Here is a 17,134-nt window from a genome sequence, read left to right as displayed (position 1 = left end):
TCTTCTAAGAGGTTGTTTCTCTAGCTCTGGCTGAATTCATAACCGAGAAAAGTTGCATTGGGAAAAGCAATTCTTCATACAGCAACTGCATCATATTACTGTCTGCCATTTAGTATGGTTCTCTGTTGTACATCTATTGATTTTTGAGGAAGAATGATGTACTGGACAAGTTTTTCTTCAATAAAAACAAAATTACTGAAGAATAAGGATCCAGCTTTTATGGTAGCTACTGGTCCTCCACTTTTTCTCCTGCAAGTGATTGCCAAGTGTTTCAAATGAACCACTGGAGTAACATTTGCAAATGGATTGTCACATCACACTCTGGACCAGGCATGTAATTAACTCCTCCTGAAAGCAAAGGCCAGAATCATCCTTCAGGAGCTGGGTTTCTTAGTATGGTTGGCTAGTTCTGAAATGTGCATAACCATCTGAAAAGTTCAGCCACAGCTGGACCTGCATAGAGGCACTGTGCATTAATCTAGCATGAGATTTGGTAGCCAAGAGCCCTGGGGTCTGATCTTGATTCCATCACTGGCTTGCTGTGTGCTTTGGAGAAGGTCATTTAACCTTTCTCTGGCTCATTTCTCCATTAGTGTATGGGGAGAATGATACTAACCAGCTCCTAGGGAGTTGTGAAGCATGACTAAGCTGTGTTTGTCATGTAGTGTGGAAGTACAAACTATATCTAAGGCCTCCAGGAGCAAAGATAGGAAGAGCTGACAGGAGTTGCTGGCTCCCAGCCCGAGGCTCAGCCCAGCACGTGGCTTCCAGGAGTGCCAGAAGGGAGCATTAGTTGTCATGCATAATTCTGTGTCTCGTTTCATATCACCCAAAGGACCCTGTTCTGTTAAATTATTTTTCTTATTATCTACTCTGTGACACTTGTGAGACCCTCTTGCAAACCTGGACCCGGACTGCAGCACAATCCCACTCTGAGGAGGGGAAGTGAGAGGGAAATGCAGATCTCTTCTTCCTGGCATCCAGTGATAGAATGCATTGGAATGGTTCAAAACTGTGACAGAGAAGGTTCTCACTGGACATTAGGAAGCATTTCTCTGCTAAAATAGTCTATTTTATTTTATTTTATTTACACAAGGAACCTCTTCCCCGAGCATCATGAGCCCATCTGAGGCTCCAGTACCTCATCCAGGCTGTGTTGCATGACTGGAGCAGTGCAATATTAGTCCCCAAAAGGGACACTAATGCTTCAGTCAGTTCTCTTCAACTTTCCCTGTCCTGGTTTTGGTTGGAATAGAGTTATTTTTCTTCTTCACAGCTGGTACAGGGCTGTGGTTTGGATTCAGTATAAAAATAATGTTGATAAGACAGTGATGTTTTAGTTTTTGCTAAGCAAGTGCTTATGCTGAGTCAAGGACTTCCCAGTTTCCCATGCTCTGCCAGGGAGCAGATGCACAAAAAGCCAGAAGGGTGACCAGGATAACTGGCCTGAACTATCCAGAAGGTTATCCTATACCCTGTAACATCATTTTTGGGTAGATTAACTGGGGGCAGTTGGCCAGGAGGGGCCAATTGCTGCTGGGGGATGGGCTGGGCATTGAGTAGGGGGGAGTGAGCATTTTATTGTGCAGCACCTATGTTTCTTGGGCTTTATTCCTCTTTCTCATTATTATTATTGTAACAACAACAACAACAGCAACAATAACAATTGACTTTGTTTCAATTATTGAATAGTTCTTATCTCAGCCTGTGGGTTTTACCTTTCCCCAGTTCTCCCAATCCCAGTGAGGAGGATGGGAGTGTGTGAGTGGTTGCATGGTACTTAGTTGCTGGCTGGGGTTAAACCACAACATCCTCTCAACGTGTATTTTTTATGCATGATCAAACATTATTATCAGCTTCTGTTGGCTTTGTTTCTACTTGCAGAGTAATTGCCTAGAGAGGGAGCTTAAGACAGCCTGCCCTGCAAGGAAGGGAGGGGGGGAGCTACTCACACCTACTGTAAGGTGCAGGGAAGTAGCAACAGGTGAGCAGGTGTAACATGTAGTGATAGAGACCAGCTGAGTTAAGGCAGCATATTGTTGGTTTCTGTGTGCATGTCCAAGTCCTGAGAGGTTCTGGTGGTCCTCAGCATGTGGCTCTCATGGCTCCAAATTCATGGCAGGGGGTTATTCTGAAATATAGAGAGGTTTTCTTAACTACTTGGTGTGTGAGGAGTTAGGAAATGTGAACAAGCCTCACTCATTTAAATAGCAAAAAAATTCTGAAGCTAGGATAGCCTTTTATTTATACATGATCAGTCCATCAACTGCAGGGATGTTTCTCTTGATCTACCACAGCAGAACTGAAAAGCTGCTCTCTCTTAATTAGGAGGAAGCACCTTTTAATCAGCCAGCACAGTGCTGACAGATGTGGTGCCTGAAAAGAGGCACTGAGGAGGAAGCCTGAATGAGTGACTGAAGCGTGTTGCAATGCTTATCGTTTCAGAGCTCCTAAGAAGAGGGGTCTCTGTTAGTATTCAGGCTCTCTTGTTATGTGGCTTCCCAATGAAAAGGCTTAAATTTGTCTTGTATCTCTCTTGCTCAGTGGCATCATAGCCAAAGCACTCTGCCTTCAAAGTAAATTGTTTCAAGGCCAGGCAATGTGTGAACAAGTGCATGGGCACCATGTTAGAAAGTTCACCCAGGGTGCTATTGGCTACATGAAATAAATACTTAATAAGCAGATTTGACTTGTAAATGTCATGGCAAACAGATTTAAGTGGGTATATTCTTCCACACCCTTTCCTGAATCACATCTCAGCTGCTCTCTTGCTGCTCTGGTATGTGTGTTTTGTGGTCCCAGGCACAGTGAGCACTTAATCATTTTACAAGCAGCCAAATACAAATTATGAAGCCAATTAAAAAATACTTTCATTTAAAGGATTTCTGCTGCAGCTTGACTCCATTCAAATGCACACAGGATAGAGCTCCCAGTTAAGAAAGTAATTCAACTCATGAGTGTAAATGAGCACAAGTTTACGTTTTTTGCTCCAACTTTGGGTGCGAGTTATTCTCCTAACTAGGGCATAAACTAATGGTCCAGGAGATCATCTCCTGGTTGTGCTGCAGATATGTTCTGTGCTGTTGGCTAAATTGCTCAATCTGTGCTTTAAAATTAAATGAGAATGATGTATCTTTTTCTCTCTTCTGTATATATTCAGATGCCAAATTCTTTAAGCCTAGGTTACTAGGTTTTATAAGGGCAGGACAGTCTTTAGAGCAGCTAATTTTGAATATCTGAGCTGGGGAATATTATCCCACTGCAATCAGAGGTGACAGAGAGAGGATCTGCTCTCAGGTTGTTTGAACAGGCATTGTCTGGGAATCAATCTCCAGAGGAACCATCATCAACCCACTCTGTGTCTTAATGCAACAAAACCACAGCCTTGCCTGAGACTTCAGTGCAATACTGTTTAACATGGGCATCTTTAGAAAGGCACTGATGTTTATGAAAAATAAGGTTAGTCATAATATTAATTAGTAGATTGAGGCATAATGTAATTTGTCCCAGAGTACTCAGAGGAATGTAGTCACTTGCTCTGGAGATGGCTGAAGTGCAGCCAGATCTGGGGTAAAACAGAGCTTGGGTTTAACTGTGAAGTTGTGTGACCTTTCAGGACAGCAATTAAGAAGGTTGTCCTATCCCTCCAAATTTGTGCACCAGCTTTTCATACAGAAGAAGGAGGGTGTTGGAATATCCTGGCTGCACCAGGCAATTGCTCTTCTGGCCTAGTCCAGTGGGTTTAATTTAGGAGAGAAAAGACTTGACTAGCATTCACTTACAAGAGAAGATGGGAGGGAAAGAAATAGACAGAAAAAAAGACTAAGAAGGTACCTCATGCATTCATGTGGAGATCTCAATGTTCTTATATACTTCTTAATCATACTCCTTCAGCTGCTCTAAATTATAGTTCAGCAAGGTATTAAACAGACATAACTTCAAACACAAGCAGAAAAAAAGGACACAAATGGGGCAGTTCTATCTACAATAAAGCATGCCTGTAATTCAGAGACCTTGCTCATTCTTGGACTGAAATTGCAGTTAAAATGCAATTCATAAAAATGGCACTGTCTGATTCAGCAGATGCTTCCCTTTGGCGTTTTACTCCTGGTACAGATTTACAGAACAAGTATGGTCAAAAGAGCATGTTATTAATTAAGGATTAGTCAGTTCTAGCTGGGCAGGTCAACTGGAGTCAGTAGGTGTCTCTCATAGCCTGGTTTGCCTACAGGTGTTTGTGTTGCTGCTGGTAAGATTGTGAGAAGGATCAAACAAAAAGAAACTGCCAGTGCCTGTACAGACACCAGGTGAGGCAAGCTGATAAAAAAACATAGGGAAACCCTCCTTTCTGTAAGAAAGCCCCAAGGTCAGACTTAGAGAGCTAAAGTTAGTATAAAGCTTTTGGAAGATCATTGTGCTATTCACATTAGCACTATATTCCTGCTTGGTTTAGGTCTCAGCCACCCGAGTGGCTTTGTCCAGGTCTACGTAGCAGTCACTGGGAGAACAGACTGGCTTTATTGAAATGGACACTATCCCCATATGCATCTGTTTTGGCTGAGTGCAATGAAAATTGTGTCCTTTGGATATGTCTCTTTCACTAAAGATATTTTGTTTGAATTTGCTCTGCAGTGCTATCAGGGGGAAAAAAAAAAACCCTAATATTAAAACTTATTACCTAGTCAAACTGTCCAGCTTTTTTCAAGCCTAGAACAAGGAGCTGAAATCTGCATTATAAGACTTCCAAAATCAATGCATTTAAATAGCATGCTTAACAACAGGAGAGAAACTTCAAGTCCCTAGTTATGAGAACTTTTTTCCTGAGGGTATTGTAAGAGTGGAGGCCTTCCCCAGCAGAAGGCTTGTTCCATGATACCTCACGTCCTGGAGTTGCATGAAGATTTTGGTGTGAGTAGCTATGTGGTGTTCCAAGAGAGAGGTCAGATCTGTCACTGGATAAGAATTTAGCTCCATTTTGAAATTTGAGCTGTGTGTAGCTTAGTGCTTCTGGTCTGCTGCATGCATCTTTATTTAAGTCTGATGCTGATGAGTTAACAATTTTTTGGGGGGGGGCAAGTATGCAGCCCTTTGAGACAGAATAGGGTTTCAGACTGTACAAAAGAACTGCTGGATCTTCAGTGACAGGACGAGGAGAGAGGATGCAGATTTCCTCTCTGTGTGTGTCTGTATACTTCTCTATGTACTTATAGCAGGTATAATAATCACTGATATATTTTCTTCAGATTTTGCTAGTGAATCTAATTCTTCTCTGGGTAACCAGTCCCAGTACAGAATACAATGGTGCAAGTCAAGAGCAAGTCAGAGCTATATCAGCTGAAGATTTAGTATGATGAGTTTGACTTCCCAAGTTCCCCATTATCCTTGTCCCCATCCTTCTTTATTAACAGTCAGCAGCATTTGAGAGCTTTTGATTTATTTATAGAACTGGAGAAAAGTACACAGGCAACTCCATGCTTATGACTTAGCTGATACACAAGTGATAGATAACAGAAGAAGGAAAAATTGCTCATGCCTTGTCATGGTCATTGTGACCCAATATGAATCCCTCACTATTGAAGTTTGAATTACTTTCTTTGCCTGGTCAGGGTGTGCTGCTGTAGTGACCCTAAAGAAGGCTCTTCAGAAGAGTCTTTAGAACCTTTTCATCACTATAGTATCTTTCTTCTGGGGTAACTGACCTAGGATTGGAACTTGCATTTTCACTGGATGGTGGAATGTCTGTATACTGGCATTTCTAGAGCAGATGAACCTATATCATCAAAGCTGCACTTTCTACCATTTAAACAAAGTCACTTCCAGAAGAGTAGTTGAATTCACCTTGTATGATATAAATGTGTATTCTCTGGTAGATTGTGGTGTCAGTGATGTTGGAAAAGGATCACAGCTCTTTAGACTTTCTGACAGATAGGATGCAAAAAAATGAAGTTAGATGTGGCCAAAAGCCTCAAGCACACAATGCAGTCTGTATGGCTTAATATGTCAGTTGATTCCTGGTAACTGCCTTGTCTTAGCAAGCAAAAATGTGAGATAAATCCTGTTAACTAAGTCTTGTCTATAGATGTTTATGCAAATATGTGTTGCCTCCTATTTGTGATGGGGTATGAACATTGAGACGGGTGACAGGAGCTCAGCTGATATGTGGTATCTCATGCTACAGTGACTTCTGTCAGTAATTCCCTTGCTTTGCCTGTGAAGAGACGATGACAGGAGGATTGGGAATATCTGCAGTCACTGCCTTGATTTCCCTGATGATTTTCTGTGCAGAGAAATTCCACTTAGAAGTATCTGCTCTCTTCTCTTCCATGAAGTCCTGAATGGGAATTCCCACAAGAACAGGCTTGGGGGAGCATACTAGGAAGTCAGCTCTGCTCCAGCTGGCTTCTGTCCAATCCCAGTTTTCTCAGAATTCAGTGAAAAACATGACCACAGCCCATATGGACTTCAACTAAAGCCTGCTGAGAATTTGCAAGTGACCCTTTGTGGCTGGGATTTCATTGTGGTTCTTCATTATGGATTCTGGAATATTTAATACTAGGACCTGCTCAGAACTTTGCTACCAGGTTCACTAAGATACTGATGAACAAGTCAATGAACACACATATAACTGCTTTTGTATTCTGTGGAGAGGAGTTCAGGAAAACCTTTTGTTTGTAGACATGAATGACCAAAAACTATTACTTGCTTTAATAACTTTCCTCTTCCTTCTTTGGTAGCCTAATAGTTTGTAATTTTTCTGCTTGTTCATGCAGGAACTACCTCTTCAGACTTAGTCTACACAACGTTTCTCTTATTCAGGTATGTTCACTTTTTACTCTCTTATTTTATTTGACTTGTTAATGAAAATTCTGTAATATTTGATGTACATTTTCAGGAGCCTGTATAGTGTAAATTTGCCCAAAGTGGTGGAGCAGGGAGAAGACCAAATGCTTATTCCCACTCCTGCAATAACGCTGAGGGAAGGGTTCTGCTACACTTGCTCACTTGGAGGGTGCTCTCTGGTGCTGATTCTCAAGTATTTGGGTGGTAATGGCATCTGCCAAAAATACAGAATCTTAAGGAAGAAAGCATGTAGTGTGACTGATACAGGCTTAAACACAACAATCAATAGAAATCCTTGGCTTTCTTTAGAGATGTCAGCAACATGCTGGAGAAGGTTTTACTATTCTCATCCATCCTCATTTTAGACCTTGTAGGCCTTTGTGTTGAGGAGCTGTGTTTTGCTGAATGCATTACTAAAACCACAATTGGACTTGCAAGCATTCAAGAGGCAAAAGGGGTTGAAAAATCTGTATTACTATTGCTTTTACCAAGGTAAAGCAGTTGAAGTTTAAAAGGGGCTTGAAAATATCCAGCACTACTATGACTTTACTCTCACTGGATTGAAGGATACAGCAAAAAATTGTTAATGAAAATACCAGCTGGTTATCTTTAAATAAATTAGCACTTATGGTCTGGGATACTTACCATCTTCTATAGTTGCTAGATCACCACAGAAGTATTCAGCATTTTTTCAGACAGACTGAGAGGCCTTGCTCCTGTACCTGACCACACAAAGAAGCCATTAGAGCAGTATTGCCAGCCATTCTGATGTGCACAAGCCTTTTGCTGTTAGTAAGAGTTACAAGTATAGCTGGAGAGAAGAAAAGATGTTTAATGCTTGTAAAATGCATTGAATCTTCCTTTAAAAGGAAAACAAAGTCTGGAGTTACCAATGACAACAATAAGGAGTTAGAGAGGCTGCTACTCCCATTTGGCAGTGCCTTCCCTTTTGCAGGGCCATATTAGCATGGCTGGAAGGTTTCCAGCGAGCACACAGGAGAGGGAAGTCTCCATAGTTATGAGAGGTGTCATACCTTCTGCAACACCAGTTATCACACTGCCTGACAGCCTCTGGTGCTTGTCAGGGATCTCCTTCCACAAAACCCAATTGTGAATCTCCCTCATACACTTCTGAAGCCAGGCTTGGCCCTCTTCAGTGCAGTGAGTTTCCTTTTCTATGCTGCAAAACATGGGAAGTCTCCTTCTATGGCACTGGAGGTTGCTGTGGGATCTCCGGTTAACATAATGAGCTTAGTTTGCTCCTGCTTTCTGGGTGTATCCGGTTACTCTGCCAAGACTTTTTGCATGACAAAGAGAGCATGGAATTATGTTGACACACGTGTTGGGAATGATGGAAGTGATTGTTTCCCGACCTAATGGTTGCCTAAGTAGCTGCTTGGCTTGTCTCCATAAAGCTCATGATTCGGTTTAAAGGCACCACCTTCCCTTTGCCGGGCATCATTTTAAAGGTCAGATCAGAAAGTGAGGCAAGAAATGCAAGGAACTTGCATTTAGTCCTATAGGGGTGAGAGTGCAGTTCAAGAAACAATCACAATGTTAATTTGCATTATTTTGTATCTCCTCATTGCTTGTAAATGAAATACAGTCTGGATCTTGCCAGGCCTGAATTGGGATAGTTTTCCGTCTTGAGATTGTATTCTGATTTATTTCTGCTCATGCAACTTCATTGTTATCCTGCCAGTGGTGCTAAATCTGCTTCATGGTGCAGGTTTATGCTGACAGATGTCTGCTCCCTTGCATTTGTACTTCCATGAGGTGAGGGCAGAAACATGAGGAACACGGTCTGTGGAGACATCAGGATATGTTGGCTGTGGGACAGTGAGAGGAATGTACCCCTCTAAGCATGGTTTGATGAAGTATAAAGCTGTTTTTTCTTAAGTGTTCTTGTGCTGTATCCTGAGGCTGCATGGTTCCTGTGGGAAAGAGGCATGCCACATAGTTTAGATAGGAAGTTACTGTCTTGGAATTGCAGTAAACTAAAAGACAAAATTTAGTATTAACTGGGAAATTATTGTTAAGAGATTGTGTAAAAAAACCAGCCTTACTCTACAGAAGAATTTTGATTTCAGGGGAGTGAAGGAAGCAAAGTTGATTTTGGGATGTGTCAGCTCTTAGGCCCGTTTATAATAACGGGTCAATTATTTTCCTTTCTTATCTTTCATCTGCTCTACCATTTGTTGATATTTCATCCTCACTTAGAATCTTCTGTTGATTTTTGGCTGATCTTCAATATCCATAAGGAAGTTATGGCCCAGGTATTTTGGGGATCATTTATGATTTTGTCTACCTCTTTTTCTTGCCACAATTGAAGCACTTTGTTAAAAAATTACTGAAAACCAGCATCTTGAGGTGAGATATCCAAAAGCACTTGTTAATATTGGAAACTTTGGCATGTAGCATTAAATTCTTGCAACAGTCAAGAAGCACCGTTTGAAAATGGATACTCTTCCCTAAATCTTAAGCCTCTCTTTTAAACAAAATCTCTGTTTCATGTCTGTCTTTAAATGATTGTCTTATATGTATTGTAAACTGTTGTTATTTGACATTTTATAGAACACTTCTTTTAAATGATGTGCACTTGGAGAGCATGCTGTTTAATTTATGCATGGATCTGAAACAAGGCTAGCTCCTAATCTGCAGCTTTCATGGTGAGGCTATAGAAAAGTCAGTTTTACACTGGAGTTGGCAATTAATAGAGTATGTGGAAGGGTCATTTAAAAACAAGCTTTTAAGCAATTTTTTTAAAACTCACAATAGTGATTGGGGTTTCTTAGCAAGGAATGCTACTCTGGGGTATGTGTTAAAAGCAGGCTGTTTGGCTGACATTTCATAAATCACAGTACAGTGCCTCCCCTTACTCACTGTGATTTTACCTGGATTCTTAGTTCTCTATTAAACTGAGTAGGAAATTATTTTTCCAACCTTTTTGAGATAGAAAGATTTCCATCCTTTTTTGCACTGAGATGAAAACCGCCACTTTGACATTTTTGTAAAATCTGAAGGAGAATGAGATAGACATGTGGTTAATTGCATGCAAATACTCTGGGTCAAGTTATTTTCTGAAACATCAAAAGAGAGCATTTACATGTGCATTTCTCTCATCTCAAACAATTGTCCTTGTTTGTTTGGGGCATCCTTTTTCCTCTTTCCCTTTCCCCTCCTCTTTCCTTTCCATTTTTCTTTCCTCTTTCTTCTTTTCCGTTCCTTTTCCCTTCTCTATGGATCTAAGGTGCCCTTCTGGACTCTAATCTGGTAAGTTTAATAGTAAATGTAATAGAAAATACTAGAATTTAATAAAATATTTTTGTTTCAAGTGTTCTTTATAGTGGAAGATCTCTTATAAAAAAGTTTTTAAGCAGCCCTGTGAAGTCTGTATGCTGGTATGTCAGACTAGTAGTATTTTAAGTATTTAAAATACTTCAAGAGTTTGTACTGTATTTTAACAGACTGTGAAAGAACAAATAAGTGCACCTATTGCAAAACTGTTTGGAAGACATAAGTTATTTCACCTAAGAAAGACAAAAATATTGAGATCAAAATATGCTTTAATTGACAATTTAATTTTTTTTTCCTAAAGAGAAAAATTGGAGTGTGGCACTTTGGATAGTGCTACACAGTCACTAGGACAAAACTTGATGAACTTCTCAGTCCCACTGAGGCATAAGACTTAAAACCAAGCTTAAAGTAATTTATCAATATACTGAGGCAGTATCAGCTCTTAAATAATTATCTGAACCTTACTGAAATAAATTTCTTTCTGCTGATATTGTTGGGATTTTGGAATAAGCATTTTTTCAAACCCAAAATAGGGACAAAACATTTCCATAGTGTCCTGTAGAAGATAAACTGCAGCCACCTATCCAGTGCATTTCTGAAAAGGATGATTTTACTCCAGTTTTTCTTCCCTTGGTCTAAGAAGCAGCAACATCCCTGCTACAGAGATGAAGCTCTTAAACTGCACAGCTGCTCCTGAAGATACACTTCCCTCCCTGCTACTCCCTGAAGGGATCTTTAGCTCTGTGGCATAATCACTGGTAAATCAACAGCATGTATCAACAAAGTGTAGTTAATAATGATAAAACTTGCCTATCAGTCCTCAATATGTCACATAGCAACAAATGGAACAGGTTTTGTCTTTTGCACTTTGAATCAAACCAAGCATTAAATGCATTATTTTCTACTTATTTAGGGCTCAGTAGTGCCACACTTATGTCTGCTGATGAGAAACATGATCTGTAAGTGTATAGAAGTGTGAGGAGAGGTGGCAGAGTTTAACTTGGTTTTTCTCTGTCTGGTTGAATAAAATATGATAAACAAAATCAACTGGGAACAGTGAGTAATATAGTTTACAGCACAAATTGTCACTCAAATAATCTTTCCTGGTGAAAATACTTCACTGAGAGATATTAAGGATTCACAATATGTTCATAAAGCCCTGGCACTTATCAGAAAAACTTGCAAATGTTAGATAAATCTTCCATCCCCAAGAGTTGCTGGATAGGCACCAGATGGGGCTTGGAGAGCAAAATTCGTGCTGCTGGCTCTGCCCATGGATGCCTGAGGTAAAGTTAATCTGCCCCATTTGTCTGCCTGGTGTTTAAGGTGTGAAATAGGGCTGTAGCACTCCTTTATAAAGTGCTGTGGGGTTTGCCAGTAAAAGGTTAAAGTATTGTATTTCAGATTTCCTTGCAGAAACATTCTTGAGCCAGAGCTGTTTCTATTTTTCAAATATTCTTTCAAAGATCATGAAAAAATTAGGCATTGATAATGCAGCACAAGCCCAGGGCTGGGCTGGTCCAACTTTACTGAAGGTATTTATTTCTTCAATCTACTTGGAATGTGAAGATTATCATCCAATTTAAAATCCAGTTTAGGAAGTAATTTTGGAAAAGAGTAAGAATACTTTGCCTATCTTTATGTACCATTGAGTTTCTTGACAGGAACTCTATTTTGAAATGTTCAGGAATAAGCTTCACTTTCCAGAAGCAGTTTATTATTTGTTTCTTTCAGATTTCCAGATATGCATTTGAATTATGTGGCACATATTTCTAGATACAACATTTATTTCTTTATTTTCAGGCCAATGCAGTTCCCTCATTTAAAAACATAATCAAAAGACCTCGACTAGAGCAGATGCAGTCTTTAATATGTGGCTCATAGCTGAGTCCCGGTTGTCACATATTTTATCAGTATGAAACATTTTTTATTAACAGATTAACATATAAATCTATTCATAAATCACCTTCCAAAGCTGCACCTAAAACCTCTCACTCTCAGCCTAGAGGTTTGAAGCTATTCCATAATAAAGCTTATATTGGCTGGAAAAACTTTCTGGTAAATTCAGCTATTTATTCTTATGGTTTCGGGTCCCCAAATAAAATCTACTCCCTGAATATTCCCTTCCTTAAAACGACTGGTCAGGAGCTATATTGCAGCTTTCAGGTGCAAGTCATCCTTTCCAAGATTTGTGTAAGAGAGAAATTTCTACGTGGAGTGAGAGATGAGGGACAAAAATAAATGCATGTCAGACTTGAGGTGACCGTGTCTGAAGGCCACACCTCATCCTTCAAGGACACACTTCTCCAGCTCCTCACTCCAGGGAACTGAACTCTCTGATGGGCTCCAGCATCTGAGCTGGGAACCAAACTTCTGCTGATGTTACTCATCAGCTGAAATTCAGAGAGCAGAGAAAGCAAATCTCTTCTCACAGTCCATAGTGTTGAGTGATTTCTGAACACAACGTCCCCTCTGTCTGAGAGAACCCAGCTCGTGAGTCCATTTATAACCAGAAAAGCTTTTAAGCCCAGGTTTAGCTTTAAATAAATGCCAGTTTTCCTCTGAGAATTCTCTGAGTTAAGAACATACTGCATGCTTTAGTGAGTAAAAATGTTTCAATATGCACATTCATAGGTCTGCTAAACTGGCTCAGAGTCTACTGTCTAGTCATGATCGATTTAATTGCTCTCTAAAGTGAGTATTTAGGCATGGTATAAGAAGTTCTTTTATATATATATATATATATATATATATATATATATATTTACATATCTATTTTTATATGTGTACCTGTACACAAGAGGATGACACACAGGGATAGCACCCCTGTAAAGGAGGTCCAGGAGCTGTACCTGTTTGGTTTTGGACTTTAAGCAGGGCAGCTTTGCAGGAGTCAGTGAAGGCCAGGGGGCTGATTTGCATCCAGAGGGGAACTACCCTGTTATGCTCTAACAGTGAAGTGAGGTTTACATGATGGATGTCAGCTGTGGATTGCCAGCCTGCTTCCCTGAGTAATTCCTTAGTTGTCATTCCCTCCTTCCCAGCCTCACCTCACCTTAAAAGCCAAAATTACTACAGGGGTTTTGGTCTTTGTCAGCAGATATTATGAGCAGGATTTAGGAACTGAGAATTTAATTAGCTGCTGAAGTCACTTACTGATAACAGTAGCATATTGGACTCTTTATTTGATAAAACCCTGTCAGGCATTTTATGTGTAGGGAATGAAGACTAATAATCTTATTCCTTGCAACTTACAGTCAGGACCATTAGACATACTTTAGAAAGGGAAGAGAAAAAAAAATGAAAATCAAAAGAAAAATAAATTCCTTGGACTTCTCATTTCCTGTTACCAATGTTGCTTCTTTATCATTGCAAAATATATTTTGGTTTGCATGTTTAGCTTTTTTTCTCTGTGGGCTGCTTGCCACTCCAGCAGTTCCAGGAGGCTCTGGGGGATGTGCATATGCTGTCCCCTGCTCTGACAAACTCACTCATCTGTGGTGCTGTCAACAAACGCAGCCCTGCAGATGTTCTGAGAGGCAAATCAGCCTTTTGTTGTAGGCAACACCTTACCTAAGCCAACATTTATACAAAATGAGATTTATGCAAAAATATGCTCTTTTCCTTTAGGTATGTGGGATGTTTTTTTAGGCTCGGGAGTGGTTTATTCGCTAGTTGTAAAGGCTGGCGTACTGCAAGGCACAGAAGACAATTCCGAATTGCTCCTGTCCCAGTTAAGGCTCGGTGACACGATCGTGTCCGGCACAGGATAAGTTTAATGCGCACCTTGACAGGAGCAGTCAATGTGGGAGCCGTGACCTATCGAGTTCCACAGGCGAGCACAGCCAGCTCCTGCCGCAGCCTGTCCCGCTGTGTCCCCGCTCGGCCAGCCCGGGTTTGTGGCATAAGAGGAGTCCTTGAAAACACAAAGGAGCACATTGGGCATCTTACAAGATGAACAATGGAGTACGTGGGCCAATTACTGCAAAAAGAAGCAGCAGGCTGGCGCTTCTTAAAGACTGAGAATGCAGAAGAATATCTACATTTTGTTCTCAAAGCAGAGCTTAAGAGAGATCTAAATGATTCATGTCCCTTGCACTGGCTCTCTGCACAGGATTAAGTTTGACCCTGTTAGCATCCAGTCATTTATAATGAGAGCATTTTAAAATATCACCATTTATTGATTTGCATCTCTCAAGGGCCCACAAATGACCTCACGTTTCCTCTAAAACCAACTAGTGAGCTCTTTGCAAGAAAGAAAAAAAAATATTTTATAGTAAACACATTTCATATTATGGTGTGTATTTTTTTCCCTAGGTAAATAATCCTGCTTTTCTCTGTTAGTAACAGTTTAGCTGATGTGTTTTACAGCTTCTTTAAGCACAGCCGTTCTGAATGACTAATAGGAGGGGATTATTGGAGCTCTGGAGCAGGCACAGACGTGGCCTGCACAGCTGTTACCAGACACCCAGAGCCGGGGAGTTGAGATGGGAACAGTTTGCTCATCACTCCCACAGGATATTGATCCTGTCTCAGCATGGCAGGTGCAGCTGAACCCCTGAATCCTTTGAAAGCCTCAGAGAGCTTTGGCCTCTAAGGTTTCACCTGCCTTCCCCAGGCTGAGCTCAAGGAGAGCCCAGCCCACAATCTGAAAGGACAGATGGGTAAATGGGCACAACCTTGACTGCCTGTGGCATCTCCAGCCACCCTGACTGGAGCAGGATGGGAAGTTTGCATCCTCAGAAACCTTTTTTCAGGGCTGGAGGAGGATCAGCAACAAAGCTTCAGCTGAACAAGAACAGGCAGTAGTTGCTGTGGGTTTCCTGCTACTGGGTGGGCAGTAGGAAAGGAAGAGTGGGTTACACCGCTGGAAGAGGGTGAGGCAATGTGGCTGTGGGGCATAAATGAGTTGCTGGGTGACACTGCACCTTGAGCAGGAATAGGAACAATGATCTTAAGTTATTCTACTGTCACTGCAATGCTTCTTTCATCTAGAAGATACCACACCATGGTTATAGCTATCTGTTACATTTTTATCACTAACATGACCAAGTAGACTATTCTGAGACTGCAGAGACCAGGTGTGCTGAGTCGGGGAAGAGCACATGAAGAAAAGTGACATCTTTTTCTCTATTCTCTGTAAGGAGAGTTTGGTAGCATGGGCTGGCTGCTTCACTTACAGACAGCTGTGAGGAGGTAAGGTGGTTTCCAGCAATTGCCAGTCTGAATTTCCCTTTGTCCAGATGTGAAGCTGAGATAATGACACTTTGTCCTTTTGAAGTGCTCTGAAATACGTGGTTTTCTGTTTAATATCTAAATGTTATATATGATTACATGCACTCGTAAATATAGGAAATTTGCCATAACTGTGAGCCTTCAAAATTGTCATGTTCTGGTTCATAATAGGTGGAGTATTAAACAGTTGTTATCTTCACCTCTGCTTTTTTGGTAAGCAGTTAGGCAATCCCAGCATCTCCATGTGTTTACAATGGACTCTTTTTTCACTACTTGTTTTCTACAAATTTTGAATGTAAAGATAGAATAGTTGGGGTCTGCTAGGGGAAGAATGCTATACAAATGTGTCCCTTCAGATAAAAATGCTTAGATTATGAATAAACCGGCAAATTCATATAAAAAAAGAGAATGGCTTGGAGGGAATGTGGGGGAGGGTTAATAAAAATATGTTTTCATCAGAAACACTTTTCTGTCAAGAATTCTATACACTATTTTATTATTAATTATTCACTTCAGACAGGAGACAAAGCAGGGTTTTAAGGGTTTTGAAAAAGAGTATTTTACTTCCTTATAAGTAAGGAAAAAGGGCTAACAGGGCTGCAGCCATTTGAATAGGCTGCAAGGTCACCCAGAGAGAAGTGATTTAAGCTTTATTAAGAATGTGAAAAAAAAAAATCCTTACTTAGCCTGGGAATATTAAGAGACAAACTGCAGTTGCCTAAAAGGAGAGAATTTTGATGCATGGGGCAGAAAGGAATGATCAATGGTTCATAAATATAATAGTGGTAAACACAGTGACAGGAGAAAAAAATGTATGTGGCTAATATGATTGTTACAAATTTAGTAGCTTTTGCTGAGAGATCAGTTATAGAGGATTTAAGAACAAGGCAAAAAAGAAAAAGAATTTTTTTTCAATAGAAGATAAATGTGAAAGCTTTGAAAACCACCAGAAAGGAGTTAGGTGGGAGAAGCACAAAGAAGTATGCTGCATTTATCCTGTTGTAAAATCATTTTGTATTCCCTCATCTTAATTATAAGGCATATTCTCAAAACTCATTTATGGAATCTTTGACCTTCATAGAGGTCAAATGCAAATGTGCTGGAGGGGAGGTGAGGAAAGAGCCAGGTGGAAGTGGGAATGTAAGGGCAGGACTCAAACTGAAGGGAATTGAAAAATAAATCCTGGGCTGGCAGGAGAGTGCAGACTGGAGAACAGAACAGAGGATCTGGGAGGAAGGAATATAAGACACTGCACCAGATCCATCTTTGCAGGAGAAGGAGCAAATAAATTTCTTGTTGAGATGAAGCTTGGCAGAGCTTACTACAGCATCAGGTGCTGACGTCTGGTGTTGGAAAAGAGGAGGCAGAAGCAAGGCAAACTGTGACAGACCAAGCAGGGAGCCTGAAGGCATCTGTTTCCCAGCCTGAGGAGGAAGATGGGTGGATCAGTGCCATGCACAGTGGTCAGGCTTTGGCCACTGGCAGTGGCAGCAGGTGGGGGCTGTGTCTGACTGGGCTGGGCTGGGCAGCAAGGGGACAGTAGGGCTTAGAAACACTTGAAATTTTGGTGGTGGGACAGTAGTGGCAGAGAACCATCATCCCTAACACTGCAGTCTAGCTTTGATTTAAATTGTAGTGCACTTCCAATAAAAAATAGACTTGAGAAATATCATTTAGATTCTTGATGAATCAACCCCATTGCTCTCTTTCCCCAAACTGACTCCTTGTTCTTCTCTGAGACAAGTATTTGATTTACACTGAT

General features: G+C 40.7%; 1 protein-coding gene across 8 annotated transcripts in view; it reads left to right on the top strand.

Moving 5' to 3' along the window:
* The window catches only part of SEMA5B (semaphorin 5B), a 267,706-nt gene that overhangs the window by 158,283 nt on the left and 92,289 nt on the right, over nucleotides 1–17,134 (top strand). For all 8 annotated transcript variants that reach the window (XM_083865131.1, XM_083865130.1, XM_083865129.1 and 5 more), the window contains one exon: nucleotides 6,771–6,816. In XM_083865131.1, the coding sequence (XP_083721257.1) occupies nucleotides 6,771–6,816 (46 nt within the window). The remainder of the gene's footprint in view (nucleotides 1–6,770; nucleotides 6,817–17,134) is intronic.

This window comes from Zosterops lateralis, assembly GCF_965231275.1.
Source record: "Zosterops lateralis genome assembly, chromosome: 7".
NCBI lineage: Eukaryota > Metazoa > Chordata > Aves > Passeriformes > Zosteropidae > Zosterops > Zosterops lateralis.
The sequence above is the reverse complement of the archived record's forward strand: the minus strand, read 5'-3'. Positions and strand labels throughout refer to the sequence as shown.